Source organism: Rhinopithecus roxellana, chromosome 16, assembly GCF_007565055.1.
Source record: "Rhinopithecus roxellana isolate Shanxi Qingling chromosome 16, ASM756505v1, whole genome shotgun sequence".
Lineage (NCBI taxonomy): Eukaryota > Metazoa > Chordata > Mammalia > Primates > Cercopithecidae > Rhinopithecus > Rhinopithecus roxellana.
This window is the reverse complement of record NC_044564.1, coordinates 113,936,645-113,952,232: the sequence shown is the minus strand read 5'-3', so window position 1 is coordinate 113,952,232 and position 15,588 is coordinate 113,936,645. Positions and strand designations below refer to the sequence as shown.

General features: G+C 43.7%; 1 protein-coding gene across 4 annotated transcripts in view; it reads right to left on the bottom strand.

Annotated features, from left to right (window-relative positions):
- HSDL2 (hydroxysteroid dehydrogenase like 2) overlaps nt 1–14,542 on the bottom strand; it is an 88,901-nt gene extending 74,359 nt beyond the window's left edge. Inside the window, exon 1 of one of the 4 annotated variants that reach the window (XM_030919214.1) lies at nt 14,261–14,542. In XM_030919214.1, the coding sequence (XP_030775074.1) occupies nt 14,261–14,277 (17 nt within the window). In that variant the 5' untranslated portion in view covers nt 14,278–14,542. The remainder of the gene's footprint in view (nt 1–14,260) is intronic. The other 3 variants (XM_030919210.1, XM_030919211.1, XM_030919213.1) reach the window with 3 other exon arrangements.
- Between the last annotated feature and the right edge of the window lie 1,046 nt (nt 14,543–15,588).

The following is a 15,588-nucleotide window of genomic DNA, read 5'->3' as shown; positions in this document are numbered from 1 at the left end:
CATAGGGCAGCATACAACGTCCATCTGTACTCACTTTATAATTTTTATCATCTATCCATAGTGTTACCATATTTCTCCACTGCACAGTTACTATTCCTTCCCTTGCAACCAATAAACAATCAGTGCAAAAACAAAGACTTTTTATTATGGAATTTTCAAATACATTAAAAAAACTAGAAAAGAGTATAATAAGCTTCCATGTTTATCCAACAACTAAACTGTGAAAGCAATCATCAGAGAGCAAATCCTGGGTAGGCATGGTGGCTCATGCCTATAATCTCAGCACTTTGGGAGGCGGAGGTGGGCAGATCGCTTTAGCCCTGGAATTTGAGTCCAGCCTGGGCAACATGGAGAAACCCCATCTCAACTAAAAAATAGAAAAATTAGCCAGGCATGTGGTATGCACCCGTAGTCCCAACTACTCAGGAAGCTGAGGTAGGAGGATCACCTGGGCCCACAACACGGAGGTTGCAGTCAGCTGATATCACACCACTGCACTCCAGCCTAAACCAGAAAGTGAGACCCTGTTTGAAAAAAAAAAAAAAAAAAAAAAGAAGAAGAAGAAAAGAAACCAAATCCCAGAAGTTATGTACTTTCACCTATGAATACGTCAGTATTTACTTTTCTGACAGATAAAAACCTTTAAAATACTAATGCCATTATTATACCTAAGAAAATTAACAATAATTTCTCAGTATCACCCAATATCTGTGATATTTTCTCAGTATCACTCAATATCTGTGATAATTCAAACTTTTATAACTATCTCAGTTTTTTTTTGTGGTTGGCCTGATCAAATCAGGATCCAATAAGGACCTCAATACATTTGGTTGTTATACCTTAAGAGTTTCTCTTTTAATCAGTGCCAGCTTCCCTTCTCTTTATCCCATTTATTTGCTGAAGAATATACATAATTTGTCTGCAGTGCAGTCCATATCTGGGATTTTGAACTTCTCATTTTTATTGCTATGTACTATATACTTCTTGCAGATTTTTGCTTGTGTAGAAATCTAACTTACTGTTATTTTTTGAGAGAGTCTCCCTTTGTCGCCCAGGCTAGCGTGCAATGGCACAATCACAGATTACTGCAGACTTGACCTCCCCAGCTCAACTAATCCTCCCACCTAAGCCTCCTGAATAGCTAGGATCACAGGTGTGCATCACCATGCTTGATTTTTTTTTTTTTTTTTTTGGTAGAGACAGAGTCTTACTATGTTGCCCAGGGTGGTCTTGAACACCTGGGCTCAAGCGATCCTCCCACCTTGGCCTCTCAAAATGCTGGGATTACAGGCATGAGCCACTATGCCAAGCTCAAAATTATTTTTATTTGTTGACTTTTATATATAGCAATTTTCTTAAACTTTTATTAATTATAACAATTCAGTTATACGTTATTTTGGTTTTCTGTGCAGGATAATTACATCATCGGCAAATAACTACAGCATTATTTATTTCATTATAATCCAAATACTTTTTCATTCTATCTTATACCTTATTTACTAAAGGTTACACTTCAGTCAGAAGAAAAGTGTTTCCACATGGAAGGTCTGAAATTCAAGAAAAGAGGAAAACCAAAGATATTGGTAAATAAGTACAGGAATCTTTTTTAGAAAGAGTACAATAATATAAAATAATACTTGTGGGGTTAAAAAAGAATTAAGGCCAGTGCGGTGGCTCACGCCTGTAATCCCAGCACTTTGAGAGGCCGAGGTAGGCAGATCACCTGAGGTCAGCTCGAGACCAGCCTGGCCAACGTGGCGAAACTCCGTCTCTACTAAAAAAATACAAAAATTGACCAGGCGCGGTGGCTTATGCCTGTAATCCCAGCACTTTGGGAGGTTGAGGCAGGTGGATCACGAGGTCAGGCGTTGGAGACCAGCCTGACCAACATGGTGAAACCCTGTCTCTACTAAAAATACAAAAAAAAAAAAAAAAAAAAAAAAAAAAAAATCAGCCAGGCCTGGTGGCAGGCACCTGTAATCTCAGCTACTCGGGAGGCTGAAGCAGGAGAATTGCTTGAACCCTGGAGGTGCAGCCTGGGCGACAGCGCAAGACTCTGCCTCAAAAAAAAAAAAATTCGCCAGGTGTGGTGGTGCACACCTGTAATTCCAGCTACTCGAGGCTGAGGCAGGAGAATCGCTTGAACCCAAGAGGCAGAGGTTGCAGTGAGCCTAGATCATGCCACTGCACTCCAGCCTGGGTGACAGAGCAAGACTCCATCTCAACAAAACAAATAAATAATAAATAAATAAATGAAACTTAAAAACTTTTAGAGAGGCGGAGCAAGATGGCCGAATAGGAAAAGCTCCAGTCTCCAACTCCCAGCGGGAGCGACACAGAAGACCGGTGATTTCTGCATTTTCAACTGAGGTACTGGGGTCATCTCACTAGGGAGTGCCGGACAATTGGTGCTGGTCAGCTGCTGCAGCCTGACCAGCGAGAGCTGAAGCAGGGCGAGGCATCGCCTCACCTGGAAGTGCAAGGGGGAAGGGAATCCGTTTTCCTAGCAAGGGGAACTGAGACACACAACACCTGGAAAATCGGGTAACTCCCACCCCAATACTGCGCTTTAAGCAGACAGGCACACCAGGAGAATATATCCCACACCTGGCCGGGAGGGTCCCACGCCCACGGAGCCTCCCTCACTGCTAACACAGTCTGCGGCGATCTATCCGCAAGGCAGCAGCGAGACTGGGGGAGGGGCGCCCGCCATTGCTGAGGCTTAAGTAGGTAAACAAAGCCTCTGGGAAGCTCGAACTGGGTGGAGCTCACAGCAGCTCAAGGAAGCCTGCCTGTCTCTGTAGTCTCCACCTCTGGGGACAGCGCACAGCTGAAGACCAACAGGGGAAGCAGCGGGGGCCGGTGCAGACGCGAACAACTCTGTCTGACAGCTTTGGGGAGAGCCGTGGATCTCCCAACGCGGAGGTTGAGATCTGAAAACGGACAGACTGCCTGCTCAGGTGGGTCCCTGACCCCTGAGTAGCCTAGCTGGGAGACATCCCCCACTAGGGGCAGTCTGACACCCCACACCTCACAGGGTGGAGTACACCCCTGAGAGGAAACTTCCAAAGGAAGAATCAGACAGGTACACTCGCCGTTCAGCAATATTCTATCTTCGGCAACCTCTGCTGCTGATACCCAGGCAAACAGGGTCTGGAGTGGACCTCAAGCAATCTCCAACAGACCAACAGACAGTCCTTCTGACTGTCAGAAGGAAAACTATCAAACAGGAAGGACACCTATACCAAAACCCCATCAGTACGTCACCATCATCAAAGACCAGAGGCAGATAAAACCACAAAGATGGGGAAGAAGCAGGGCAGAAAAGCTGGAAATTCAAAAAATAAGAGCGCATCTCCCCCTGCAAAGGAGCGCAGCCCATCGCCAGCAACGGATCAAAGCTGGTCAGAGAATGACTTTGACCAGATGAGAGAAGAAGGCTTCAGTCCATCAAACTTCTCAGAGCTAAAGGAGGAATTACGTACCCAGCGCAAAGAAACTAAAAATCTTGAAAAAAGAGTGGAAGAATTGACAGCTAGACTAATTAATGCAGAGAAGATCATAAACGAAATGACAGAGATGAAAACCATGACACAAGAAATACGTGACAAATGCACAAGCTTCAGTAACCGACTCGATCAACTGGAAGAAAGAGTATCAGCGATTGAGGATCAAATGAATGAAATGAAGCGAGAAGAGAAACCAAAAGAAAAAAGAAGAAAAAGAAATGAACAAAGCCTGCAAGAAGTATGGGATTATGTAAAAAGACCAAATCTACGTCTGATTGGGGTGCCTGAAAGTGAGGGGGAAAACGGAACCAAGTTGGAAAACACTCTTCAGGATATCATCCAGGAGAGCTTCCCCAACCTAGTAGGGCAGGCCAACATTCAAATTCAGGAAATACAGAGAACGCCACAAAGATACTCCTCCAGAAGAGCAACTCCAAGACACATAATTGCCAGATTCACCAAAGTTGAAATGAAGGAAAAAATCTTAAGGGCAGCCAGAGAGAAAGGTCGGGTTACCCACAAAGGGAAGCCCATCAGACTAACAGCAGATCTCTCGGCAGAAACTCTACAAGCCAGAAGAGAGTGGGGGCCAATATTCAACGTTCTTAAAGAAAAGAATTTTCAACCCAGAATTTCATATCCAGCCAAACTAAGTTTCATAAGTGAAGGAGAAATAAAATCCTTTACAGATAAGCAAATGCTTAGAGATTTTGTCACCACCAGGCCTGCCTTACAAGAGACCCTGAAGGAAGCCCTAAACATGGAAAGGAACAACCGGTACCAGCCATTGCAAAAACATGCCAAAATGTAAAGACCATCGAGGCTAGGAAGAAACTGGATCAACTAACGAGCAAAATAACCAGTTAATATCATAATGACAGGATCAAGTTCACACATAACAATATTAACCTTAAATGTAAATGGACTTAATGCTCCAATTAAAAGACACAGACTGGCAAACTGGATAAAGAGTCAAGACCCATCAGTCTGCTGTATTCAGGAGACCCATCTCACATGCAGAGACATACATAGGCTCAAAATAAAGGGATGGAGGAAGATCTACCAAGCAAATGGAGAACAAAAAAAAGCAGGGGTTGCAATCCTAGTCTCTGATAAAACAGACTTTAAACCATCAAAGATCAAAAGAGACAAAGAAGGCCATGACATAATGGTAAAGGGATCAATTCAACAGGAAGAGCTAACTCTCCTAAATATATATGCACCCAATACAGGAGCACCCAGATTCATAAAGCAAGTCCTTAGAGACTTACAAAGAGACTTAGACTCCCATACAATAATAATGGGAGACTTCAACACTCCACTGTCAACATTAGACAGATCAACGAGACAGAAAGTTAACAAGGATATCCAGGAATTGAACTCATCTCTGCACCAAGCGGACCTAATAGACATCTATAGAACTCTCCACCCCAAATCAACAGAATATACATTCTTCTCAGCACCACATCGCCCTTATTCCAAAATTGACCACATAATTGGAAGTAAAGCACTCCTCAGCAAATGTAAAAGAACAGAAATTATAACAAACTGTCTCTCAGACCACAGTGCAATCAAACTAGAACTCAGGACTAAGAAACTCAATCAAAACCGCTCAACTACATGGAAACTGAACAACCTGCTCCTGAATGACTACTGGCTACATAACGAAATGAAAGCAGAAATAAAGATGTTCTTTGAAACCAATGAGAACAAAGATACAACATACCAGAATCTCTGGGACACATTTAAAGCAGTGTGTAGAGGGAAATTTATAGCACTAAATGCCCACAAGAGAAAGCAGGAAAGATCTAAAATTGACACTCTAACATCACAATTAAAAGAACTAGAGAGGCAAGAGCAAACACATTCAAAAGCTAGCAGAAGGCAAGAAATAACTAAGATCAGAGCAGAACTGAAGGAGATAGAGACACAAAAAACCCTCCAAAAAATCAATGAATCCAGGAGTTGGTTTTTTGAAAAGATCAACAAAATTGACAGACCGCTAGCAAGACTAATAAAGAAGAAAAGAGAGAGGAATCAAATAGATGCAATAAAAAATGATAAAGGGGATATCACCACCAACCCCACAGAAATACAAACAACCATCAGAGAATACTATAAACGCCTCTACGCAAATCAACTAGAAAATCTAGAAGAAATGGATAATTTCCTGGACACTTACACTCTCCCAAGACTAAACCAGGAAGAAGTTGAATCCCTGAATAGACCAATAGCAGGGTATGAAATTGAGGCAACAATTAATAGCCTACCCACAAAAAAAAGTCCAGGACCAGATGGATTCACAGCTGAATTCTACCAGAGGTACAAGGAGGAGCTGGTACCATTCCTTCTGAAACTATTCCAATCAATAGAAAAAGAGGGAATCCTCCCTAACTCATTTTATGAGGCCAACATCATCCTGATACCAAAGCCTGGCAGAGACACAACAAAAAAAGAGAATTTTAGACCAATATCCCTGATGAACATTGATGCAAAAATTCTCAATAAAATACTGGCAAACCGGATTCAGCAGCACATCAAAGAGCTTATCCACCATGATCAAGTGGGCTTCATCCCCGGGATGCAAGGCTGGTTCAACATTCGCAAATCAATAAACGTAATCCAGCATATAAACAGAACCAAAGACAAGAACCACATGATTATCTCAATAGATGCAGAAAAGGCTTTTGACAAAATTCAACAGCCCTTCATGCTAAAAACGCTCAATAAATTCGGTATTTATGGAACGTACCTCAAAATGATAAGAGCTATTTATGACAAACCCACAGCTAATATCATTCTGAATGGGCAAAAACTGGAAAAATTCCCTTTGAAAACTGGCACAAGACAGGGATGCCCTTTCTCACCACTCCTATTCAACATAGTGTTGGAAGTTCTGGCTAGGGCAATCAGGCAAGAGAAAGAAATCAAGGGTATCCAGTTAGGAAGAGAAGAAGTCAAATTGTCCCTGTTTGCAGATGACATGATTGTATATTTAGAAAACCCCATTGTCTCAGCCCAAAATCTCCTTAAGCTGATAAGCAACTTCAGCAAAGTCTCAGGATACAAAATTAATGTTCAAAAATCACAAGCATTCTTAGGCCGGGCGCGGTGGCTCAAGCCTGTAATCCCAGCACTTTGGGAGGCCGAGACGGGCGGATCACGAGGTCAGGAGATCGAGACCATCCTGGCTAACATGGTGAAACCCCGTCTCTACTAAAAATAGAAAAAACTAGCCGGGCGAGGTGGCGGGCGCCTGTAGTCCCAGCTACTCAGGAGGCTGAGGCAGGAGAATGGCGTGAACCCGGGAGGCGGAGCTTGCAGTGAGCCGAGATTGCGCCACTGCACTCCAGTCTGGGCGACAGAGCGAGACTCCGCCTCAAAAAAAAAAAAAAAAAAAAAAAAAAAAAAAAAAAAAAAATCACAAGCATTCTTATACACCAGTAACAGACAAGCAGAGAGCCAAATCAGGAATGAACTTCCATTCACAATTGCTTCAAAGAGAATAAAATACCTAGGAATCCAGCTTACAAGGGATGTAAAGGACCTCTTCAAGGAGAACTACAAACCACTGCTCAGTGAAATAAAAGAGGACACAAACAAATGGAAGAACATACCATGCTCATGGATAGGAAGAATCAATATTGTGAAAATGGCCATACTGCCCAAGGTTATTTATAGATTCAATGCCATCCCCATCAAGCTACCAATGAGTTGCCTCACAGAATTGGAAAAAACTGCTTTAAAGTTCATATGGAACCAAAAAAGAGCCCGCATTGCCAAGACAATCCTAAGTCAAAAGGACAAAGCTGGAGGCGTCACGCTACCTGACTTCAAACTATACTACAAGGCTACAGTAACCAAAACAGCATGGTACTGGTACCAAAACAGAGATATAGACCAATGGAACAGAACAGAGTCCTCAGAAATAATACCACACATCTACAGCTATCTGATCTTTGACAAACCTGAGAGAAACAAGAAATGGGGAAAGGATTCCCTATTTAATAAATGGTGCTGGGAAAATTGGCTAGCCATAAGTAGAAAGCTGAAACTGGATCCTTTCCTTACCCCTTATACGAAGATTAATTCAAGATGGATTAGAGACTTAAATGTTAGACCTAATACCATAAAAACCCTAGAAGAAAATCTAGGTAGTACCATTCAGGACATAGGCATGGGCAAGGACTTCATGTCTAAAACACCAAAAGCAACAGCAGCAAAAGCCAAAATTGACAAATGGGATCTAATTAAACTAAAGAGCTTTTGCACAGCAAAAGAAACTACCATCAGAGTGAACAGGCAACCTACAGAATGGGAGAAAATTTTTGCAACCTACTCATCTGACAAAGGGCTAATATCCAGAATCTACAAAGAACTCAAACAAATATACAAGAAAAAAGCAAACAACCCCATCAAAAAGTGGGCAAAGGATATGAACAGACATTTCTCAAAAGAAGACATTCATACAGCCAACAGACACATGAAAAAATGCTCATCATCACTCGCCATCAGAGAAATGCAAATCAAAACCACAATGAGATACCATCTCACACCAGTTAGAATGGCAATCATTAAGAAGTCAGGAAACAACAGTTGTTGGAGAGGATGTGGAGAAATAGGAACGCTTTTACACTGTTGGTGGGATTGTAAACTAGTTCAACCATTATGGAAAACAGTATGGCAATTCCTCAAGGATCTAGAACTACATGTACCATATGACCCAGCCATCCCACTACTGGGTATATACCCAAAGGATTATAAATTATTCTACTACAAAGACACATGCACACGTATGTTTATTGCGGCACTATTCACAATAGCAAAGACTTGGAATCAACCCAAATGTCCATCTGTGACAGACTGGATTAAGAAAATGTGGCACATATACACCATGGAATACTATGCAGCCATAAAAAAGGATGAGTTTGCGTCCTTTGTAGGGACATGGATGCAGCTGGAAACCATCATTCTTAGCAAACTATCACAAGAAGAGAAAACCAAACACCGCATGTTCTCACTCATAGGTGGGAACTGAACAATGAGATCACTTGGACTCGGGAAGGGGATCATCACACACTGGGGCCTATCACGGGGAGGGGGGAGGAGGGAGGGATTGCATTGGGGAGTTATACATGATATAAATGATGAATTGATGGGTGCTGACGAGTTGGTGGGTGCAGCACACCAACATGGCATAAGTATATATATGTAACAAACCTGCACGTTATGCACATGTACCCTAGAACTTAAAGTATAATGAAAAAAAAAAAAAAAATTAAAAAAAAAAAAAAACTTTTAAAAAAGAAGTCTGATCTCTTACCTATAGGTGACCAGCTTCATTAATTTCTGGCCTATCATTTTTGTACGTTTTTCAAAGATAAGCAAACATACATATATATAGATGTCACACTCCATGTATGTGAAAAATTATCCCTTCCTTTTTTTATACAAAAGGCAGTATACACAAAATATTAAAGTGGTTTTGTTGTTGTTGTTGTGTTTTTCTTTTGACAGTCTTGCTCTGTCGCCTTGAGGGAGAAATTTAAAGAAAAATAAATATTGCATTTATTCACTCCAAGGAAAGTAAGGGTTAAGTGAAAAACACAAGTTTTTCACTACTGCAAGCAAGGCTATAGACAGGTCATGGTGACCTAGCCTGCAGAAATGAGCTCCAAACACCCCTAAGCAAGGTTAGAAGAAGAAAAACGATTTCCTTTACTGTCTCTCCTGTACTATTAGTTATGACTATGTTTGCCAATGCTTGTATTTAAGTAAGATTTGCAAAGTTCCTGTTTTTTCAATGCAGCTGCTAGGCCACTAGCTATGCAAGGCCACAGGTGAGTGCCAGGTCAGCAGTTATGCTATGGATTACGTGACTTGTCACTGTAAAATTTACTGCCTTTGTTTTGCTCTTGTATGCTGGTCTGTATAAGCTAAAATCTGTTTTTGTTCAAGGCTCAGCTTTTTGGACGTGAATCCACTGAGCCGGTGCGTACCTTAAATAAACATCCTCCTGTCTTCCCAATATCGGTCTCTCTGGTCCTCAGTTTACTGCAACAGCCTCAACAGCTCATGGCAGCCTCAACCTCCTGGGCTCAAGTGAGTCTCTCACCTCAGCCTCCCAAGTAGCTGGGACCACAGGTTAAAGTGATTTTTAATGTAAGTATTTACAAGAAAATGTGCCAACTATTGCTGTGAAAAAGCCATATCTCTTTGCCTTGAGTATAGCCGGATTGATTTCCAGTAGGAGAAAGGGCATTTTCTTCCTCACTCAGAGTCTTTGGCATTGGCAGAAAAAAAAGCTAACACAACCCCGATCTGTGCCAGTAAGGAAGTCCTCCAGGTCCAAAGCATTAGTACGAGAATATAGAAGGCAAGAGCACTTCAAAGAAGGCTCCAAATTTCTTAGTATTATTTGATAGATGGCTAAAACTTGTTAATGCAGAGCTAACTTACAGTTTAATTTACTAAAATTCTCTGCTACCCCAAAATCAGGTAAAAGTGCTGAAATTTTTGTTAACTATTTTAAAAAGGAAGAATAATTGTTTCCAAAAAACTATACAAATTATTCTAAAGTTCATTTGGAAAAATAACTACCCAAGTATAACCAGGAAAATTCTGAAAAATAATCCAAATGTGGTGGGAACTAGCTTTCCCACATATTAAAACATTTTATAAAACTAAAGCAATTAAAATAGTTTGGGCTGGGTAGAGTGGCTCACATCTGTAATCCTAGCGCTTTGGGGGCTGAGGCAGGAGGATCACTTGAGCCCAGGAGTTTGAGACCAGCCTGGGCCACAAAGTGAGACTCCTCTACAAAAAATTTGTTTTAAATAGCCAGGCATTATGGCGCATGTCTGTAGTCCCAGCTAAATGGGAAGATGAGCTGGGAGGACTGCTTAAGCCCAGGAGATCAAGGCTGCAGTGACCTATGATAGTGCCAATACACCCCAGCCTGGGTGACAGAGCGAGACCCTGTCTCAATTAATTAATTAATTAAACAGTTTGGTACTGGTACATGAATACAGACTAAAGTAGCAGAGCAGAAAGTCCAGAAACAGACCTCTATATGTACAAGAATTTAATATATGACAGAGGTAGAATTTCGAACAGAAGAAAAAAGATTATTAAGTCAATGCTGCTAGGACAACTGAGCAGCCATCTGAAGAAAAATCAAGTAGGCTTCCTAACTCACTTCCTGAAACAAATCCCAGGGGGATAAAAAATCTGACTACAAAAAATACAATATAAATATATTTGAAAAATATAAAAATATAAGACTATAAAAATATTAGAAGGAAACTAATTATAGAAAGATCTGCCCAGGCACAGTGGTTCACACCTATAATTCCCAGCACTGTGGGAGGCCGAGTCAGGATGATTACTTGAGGTCAGGAGTTTGAGACCAACCTGGCCAACATAGTGAAACCCCGACTCTACTAAAAATATAAAAATTAGCCAGGCATGGCGTTGTGTGCCTGTAATCCCAGCTACTTGGGAGGCTGAGGCAGGAGAATCACTTGAACCCGGGAGGCTGAAGCAGGAGAATCACTTGAACCTGGGAGGCAGAGGATGCAGTGAAACAAGATCGCACCACTGCACTCAAGCCTGGGCAACAGAGCAAGACTCCATCTAAAAAAAAAAAAAAAAGAAAGAAAGAAAGATCTTGGTTTAACTCAAAGGCTCAAAGGCTTCTCACAAAAATGCAAAAGCCCTAAGAGACTGATAACTCCCGCTTTACAAAAACACGTTTCTCCATGTTAAATAAACAGTATAATCAAAGTCCAGATGCAACATGAAAAACTGGAAAACATTTGTAACATGATAAAAGACAAATTTTTAAAATACACAGAGCCCTCAGAGATTAATCAAAAACCTCATTTGTTAAGCCAGACAAATATAAAGATACATAGATGGCTTTAAACCAGGGTTTCTCAACCTCTGCATGACTGACTTTTTGGACTACATAATTATTTGTTGTAGGGAACGCTTGTGCATTGTAGGATGTGTACCAGCATCCCTGTACTCTACTCATGAGATGCCATTAGCATCCCCATTCAATTGTGACTATCAAAAATGTCCTCAGATATTACTAGATGTCCTCTGGAGATCAAATTGTCCCTGGTTTAAATATACAAAGAGTTCCAAATCCACACTTGTGATAAAATAAATGCAAATTTTAACAATAATGAGGTGATACTTTTTTCTCTAATTAGATTTTCATCATTAACTATTTTGCAGTTAGCCAGCATGTGGGATTAGGGGGTCTCATTTATCCTTTTGGGTGTGCAACCCTTCTGGAGGGTCATCTGGCAATATCTATCAAAATATAAACTGCATTTACTCTTTTTTCTTTTTGAGACAGAGTCTCACTCTTTCACCCAGGGTGGAAGGCAGGGCAGTGGCATGATCTCGGTTTACTGCCACCTCCGCCTCCCAGGTTCAAGCGGTTCTCCTGCCTCAGCCTCCTGAGTAGCTGGGATTACAGGTGCCCGCCACCAGGCCCAGCTAATTTTTGTATTTGTAATTTTTGTAATTTTGTAGTTTTAGTGGAGACAGGGTTTCACCATGTTGGCCAGGCTGAAACTCTTGACCTCAAGTGATCCGCCCACCTCGGCCTCCCAAAGTACTGGGACTACAGGCGTGAGCCACTGTGCCAGCCACATCTACTCTTTGATCCAGCAATTTCACTTCCAGGAGTTTATCCCTACATATACACTTACATATATGCAAATAGAGAAATACAAGTATAATCATGGAAGCAAAAAGAGTATCCAAAAAACTGGAAACAGTCTAGTATCCAACAATAGGGAACAGGTTAAATAAACAAAGGTATATTCATATACAGGTTGAGCAAACCAAATCTGAAATCCAAAACACTTCTGGAACCAAGCATTTTGCATAATGGATACTCAGGCTGGTACAAAATATTACGCAATCATTAAAAAGGAGGCGGTGTAGCCGGGCGCGGTGGCTCACGCCTGTAATCCCAGCACTTTGGGAGGCCCAGGCGGGCGGATCATGAGGTCAGGAGATCGAGACCATCCTGGCGAACACAGTGAAACCCCGTCTCTACTAAAAATACAAAAAAATTAGCCTGGGGTGGTGGAGGGCGCCTGTAGTCCCAGCTTCTCGGGAGGCTGAGGCAGGAGAATGGCGTGAACTCGGGAGGCGGAGCTTGCAGTGAGCCGAGACTGCTCCACTGCATTCCAGCCTGGGCGACAGAGCGAGACTCCATCTCAAAAAAAAAAAAAAAAAAAAAAAAGGAGGAGGGGCCAGGCACGGTGGCTTACACCTGTAATCCCAGCACTTTGGGAGGCCGAGGCGGACGGATCATGAGGTCAGGAAATAGAGACCATCCTGGCTAACATGGAGAAACCCCATCTCTACTAAAAATACAAAAAAATTAGCACGGCGTGGTGGCACGCGCCTGTAGTCCCAGCTACTAGGGAGGCTGAGGCAGGAGAATCGCTTGAACCCGGGAGGCGGAAGTTGCAGTGAGCCGAGATCACGCCACTTCACTCCAGCCTGGGAGAAGAGCGACACGCTGTCTCAAAAGAAAAAAAAAAAGGAGGCGGAAGAGCTGCATGTACCAAAAATGTTTGTCCCTGGGCACAGTGGTGCATGCCTGTAATCCCAAGTACTCCAGAGGCTAAGAAGGGAGGAACATCAGCCTGGGGGTTCGAGGCTAGAGGCCAGTCTGGGCAACATGGGAGACCTTGTCTTTAAAAAAAAAAGAAAGAATGTCCCAAGACCAACTAAAAGTAGCAAGACCAAGAATAGAGTTTGCTGCTACTTTTAAGAAAGGGTGTGTGTGTCTGTGTGTGTCTATCTGTGTGTGGGGGGGTCTGGATGTATACAAAATATGTTTATACATGCACGAAACAGAAACATAAGTAACTGGGGGACAAGATTTTACGGATGGGGAGACTCACTTTTTACCCTATACTCTTTGAACTGTTTTAAGTCTTTGGCTATATGCCTGCATGTTTCAGGCAAATCACGAAATCTGACAACACCAACTCAAGATACCCAGACCTTACAAAAACCAGAAAGTAGAATGGTGGTTGCCAATGGATGAGCGGAGGTGGGGAAGAGGGGTTATTTAATGGGTAGTTCCAGCTTGCAGATGAAAAAAGTTCTGGAGATTGACTGCACAACGATATGAATCTACTTAACACTACTAAAGTGTACACTTAAAAAATGGTTAAGATGGCAAAGTTTATACGTATTTTAACACAATTTTTTAAGGTGAAAATCCCTAAAAGATACCCATGTTTTAAGATCGGTTTAATTTGTTTCTAATTTGGAAATCAGTTTTTAAACACTCTATTATTACTCTAGAATTGAGCGTCAGCAACAGTGAAAACTCTACATTTAAACTCTGGAGCTGCTCCTGCGACCTTTCACCTAGAACTCGCACGCAGTCGGCCAGGCATGCACTCCTGCTAAATTCAGGGAGGGCCAGCACTGCGGGCGGAGGGGTGACTTACCCTCCGCCCTTTACCAGTGGAAGAAGTTTCTACACTGCTGCCACCCTGTAACACAAAACTTTGTGTTCCTTTTCACGCGTTACCGCAGATTCTCGGTGCACAGCGCCCAGCGCGGACCAGAGCTTACAGCGTGCCCAGGCAGCATCCTTGACTTCCCACCGCCGGGCCGGCCAGCCCGGGCGATCCGCGGCGGCCCCCCCGAGACGCGCCCTTCGCCCGACCGGGTCTCTCCCCGCGCCGCCCCGACCCCCTTACCCGGTGTTGGGTAACATGACTTTAGTAGATCAGAGGAGGTGGCGGCGACTACTACGGCGGCGAGCGGAGAGCGAAAGCTGAACAGTCCCTCCGCATTTATCCCCTCCCCGGCCCCGCCCCTGCACCCGAGGCCCCGCCCCAAGGCCTGTGCGGGAACGGTGGCGCTAAAAAGCCTGGATCGCCGAGTGCGCCTGCGTATGCAGCGGCCCTCCAGCAACCCGAGTTCGTCTTCCTGGCCTCCCAGCCTGGTCCCCGAGAGGGGGCTCTCCGCGCAGGCGCTTTGAGGCACTGCTCCGCCCCGCCCCCTCACTGGTCCTACGGTGACAATCAGGCACCAGTCGGCGCCTAACGTCTGGGCAGCGTCATCCGCTACGTTCGCCTTTTCGCGAACCCTAGGGGTTTCTCCTCGCGCTATCGTGTTCCAGCGCCGGCTGCGAGCTGGGAGGGTCACTGAGCCCTGAGCCCGCCCTCTCCTCGGCTGGCCCTCCGGGGGTGGTTTAGCTCTGGGTCTTCTTGCCCCTACGCCCGAGCCTGGCGCGCCCTTGGGCCCCTCTAGGAACGCTGGCCCTAGGCAGAAATTGCCTTTGTGGTTAAAGTCGGCCCGCGTAACTTTTCCACTCTCCCGCCGAATCTGGACCCAAGCCGGCCTCACTTTGTGCATGAGTAGATAGTTTGTGTTAAGCCGCCAGCTTCTTGGAACAGAGCTCTCTGCAAAAGTCGCGCTGAAGAATTCATAATCAAAAGCTGAACTTGCAGAAGTTTTTACTTCTGGAATGAGTGTTGAGATGAGATCGATCCTGACATTAAGTTTCGCTTTTGGGATTACGCCGTGGATTAACTCAGCTACCCTGATGAGCTAAAGACTGTAGTATATTTGAAGGAAGACACGAGGAACTGTTTTGTATTTTGTAGGGATAGAACAGGACCCTGAGGAGATTATTATATGAAGACTCGTTAAAGAAACTAGCCTGGAGATGGCTTATATAGTTGTAGTCTCCCCTTTGTTTTTGTTTTGTTTTTTGAGACGGAGTCTCGCCGTCGCCCACGCTGGAGTGCAGTGGCGCGGATCTCGGCTCATTGTAACCTCCGCCTCCCGGGTTCAAGCGATTCTCCTCCCTCAGCCTCCCAAGTCGCTGAGACTACAGGCATGCACCACCACGCCCGGCTAATTTTGTATTTTTAGTAGAGACGGGGTTTCACCATGTTGGTCAGACTGGTCTGGAGCTCCTGACCTCAAATGATTCGCCCACCTTGGCTTCCCAAAGTGCTAGGATTACAGGCGTGAGCCACCGCTCCTGGCCTCTCTCCCCTTTGTTATAGGCCCTAAA